Source organism: Lissotriton helveticus, chromosome 3_2, assembly GCF_964261635.1.
Source record: "Lissotriton helveticus chromosome 3_2, aLisHel1.1, whole genome shotgun sequence".
Taxonomy (NCBI): Eukaryota; Metazoa; Chordata; class Amphibia; order Caudata; family Salamandridae; genus Lissotriton; species Lissotriton helveticus.
In genome coordinates this window covers 384,554,315-384,556,814 of record NC_136062.1, presented here as the reverse complement: position 1 = coordinate 384,556,814, position 2,500 = coordinate 384,554,315, and the positions used below count along the sequence as shown (strand labels likewise).

Below are 2,500 nucleotides of genomic sequence, written 5' to 3'. Positions count from 1 at the left end.
CACTCGCGCTCTCTCACTCGCTCTCGCACTCGCTCTCTCACTCGCACTCGCTCTCGCACTCGCACTCGCACTCGCTCTCGCTCTCGCTCTCGCTCACTCGCGCTCTCTCACTCGCTCTCTCACTCGCTCTCGCTCTCGCTCTCACTCGCTCTCGCTCACTCGTGCTCTCTCACTCGCTCTCTCACTCGCTCTCGCTCTCTCACTCGCTCTCTCACTCGCTCTCGCTCTCTCACTCGCTCTCTCACTCGCTCTCGCTCTCTCACTCGCTCGCTCTCGCTCTCTCACTCGCTCTCTCACTCGCTCGCTCTCTCACTCGCTCTCGCTCTCGCTCTCGCTCTCGCTCTCGCTCTCGCTCTCGCTCTCTCACTCGCTCTCGCTCTCTCACTCGCTCTCTCACTCGCTCTCGCTCTCTCACTCGCTCTCGCTCTCTCACTCGCTCTCGCTCTCGCTCTCTCACTCGCTCTCGCTCTCTCTCGCTCTCGCTCTCGCTCACTCGCGCTCTCTCACTCGCTCTCTCACTCGCTCTCGCTCTCGCACTCGCTCTCTCACTCGCTCTCTCACTCGCTCTCGCTCTCGCTCTCGCTCTCGCTCTCGCTCTCTCACTCGCTCTCGCTCTCTCACTCGCTCTCGCTCACTCGCGCTCTCTCACTCGCTCTCGCTCACTCGCGCTCTCTCACTCGCTCTCTCACTCGCTCTCGCTCTCGCACTCGCTCTCTCACTCGCTCTCGCTCTCTCACTCGCTCTCTCACTCGCTCTCGCTCTCGCTCTCTCACTCGCTCTCGCTCTCTCACTCACTCTCTCACTCGCTCTCGCTCTCTCACTCGCTCTCTCACTCGCTCTCTCACTCGCTCTCGCTCTTCCGCTCTCGCTCTCGCTCTCGCTCTCGCTCTCGCTCTCGCTCTCGCTCTCGCTCTCGCTCTCGCTCTCTCACTCGCTCTCTCACTCGCTCTCGCTCTCACTCGCTCTCGCTCTCTCACTCGCTCTCGCTCTCTCACTCGCTCTCGCTCTCGCTCTCGCTCTCGCTCTCGCTCTCGCTCTCGCTCTCGCTCTCGCTCTCGCTCTCGCTCTCGCTCTCGCTCTCTCACTCGCTCTCGCTCTCTCACTCGCTCTCGCTCTCGCTCTCTCACTCGCTCTCGCTCTCGCTCTCGCTCTCGCTCTCTCACTCGCTCTCGCTCTCGCTCTCGCTCTCTCACTCGCTCTCGCTCTCTCACTCGCTCTCGCTCTCTCACTCGCTCTCTCACTCGCTCTCGCTCTCTCTCTCGCTCTCTCACTCGCTCTCGCTCTCTCACTCGCTCTCGCTCTCTCACTCGCTCTCGCTCTCTCACTCGCTCTCGCTCTCTCACTCGCTCTCGCTCTCTCACTCGCTCTCGCTCTCGCTCTCGCTCTCGCTCTCGCTCTCTCACTCGCTCTCGCTCTCGCTCTCGCTCTCTCACTCGCTCTCGCTCTCGCTCTCGCTCTCGCTCTCTCACTCGCTCTCTCACTCGCTCTCGCTCTCTCTCTCGCTCTCGCTCTCTCACTCGCTCTCGCTCTCTCACTCGCTCTCGCTCTCGCTCTCTCACTCGCTCTCTCACTCGCTCTCGCTCTCTCACTCGCTCTCGCTCTCTCACTCGCTCTCGCTCTCGCTCTCGCTCTCTCACTCGCTCTCGCTCTCGCTCTCGCTCTCTCACTCGCTCTCGCTCTCTCACTCGCTCTCGCTCTCGCTCTCTCACTCGCTCTCGCTCTCGCTCTCGCTCTCGCTCTCGCTCTCTCACTCGCTCTCGCTCTCGCTCTCTCACTCGCTCTCGCTCTCGCTCTCGCTCTCGCTCTCGCTCTCTCTCTCGCTCTCTCTCTCGCTCTCTCTCTCGCTCTCTCTCTCTCTCTCGCTCTCGCTCTCGCTCTCGCTCTCGCTCTCGCTCTCGCTCTCGCTCTCGCTCTCGCTCTCGCTCTCTCACTCGCTCTCTCACTCGCTCTCTCACTCGCTCTCTCACTCGCTCTCGCTCTCTCACTCGCTCTCGCTCTCGCTCTCTCACTCGCTCTCGCTCTCTCACTCGCTCTCGCTCTCTCACTCGCTCTCGCTCTCTCACTCGCTCTCGCTCTCGCTCTCGCTCTCGCTCTCGCTCTCGCTCTCACTCGCTCTCGCTCTCGCTCTCTCACTCGCTCTCTCGCTCTCTCTCTCGCTCTCTCTCTCGCTCTCTCTCTCGCTCTCTCTCTCGCTCTCTCTCTCGCTCTCGCTCTCGCTCTCTCTCTCGCTCTCGCTCTCGCTCTCGCTCTCTCACTCGCTCTCTCACTCGCTCTCTCACTCGCTCTCTCACTCGCTCTCGCTCTCTCACTCGCTCTCGCTCTCGCTCTCTCACTCGCTCTCGCTCTCTCACTCGCTCTCGCTCTCTCACTCGCTCTCGCTCTCTCACTCGCTCTCGCTCTCGCTCTCGCTCTCGCTCTCGCTCTCGCTCTCGCTCTCGCTCTCGCTCGCTCTCGCTCGCTCTCGCTCTCTCTCGCTCTCTCTCGCTCTCTCTCGCTCGCT

The 2,500-nt window shown here is 62.4% G+C and overlaps 2 protein-coding genes across 15 annotated transcripts in view; one reads left to right on the top strand and one right to left on the bottom strand.

Moving 5' to 3' along the window:
- Positions 1-2,500, top strand: part of CAPRIN1 (cell cycle associated protein 1) — a 568,063-nt gene that overhangs the window by 127,329 nt on the left and 438,234 nt on the right. The gene's annotated exons all lie outside the window — the stretch shown is intronic.
- The window catches only part of LOC144826403 (uncharacterized), a gene marked incomplete at its 5' end in the record, with an annotated part of 32,427 nt that overhangs the window by 20,015 nt on the left and 9,912 nt on the right, over positions 1-2,500 (bottom strand). Inside the window, one exon of the mRNA XM_078684716.1 lies at positions 999-1,058. Coding sequence (XP_078540842.1) covers positions 999-1,058 — 60 coding nt within the window. The remainder of the gene's footprint in view (positions 1-998; positions 1,059-2,500) is intronic.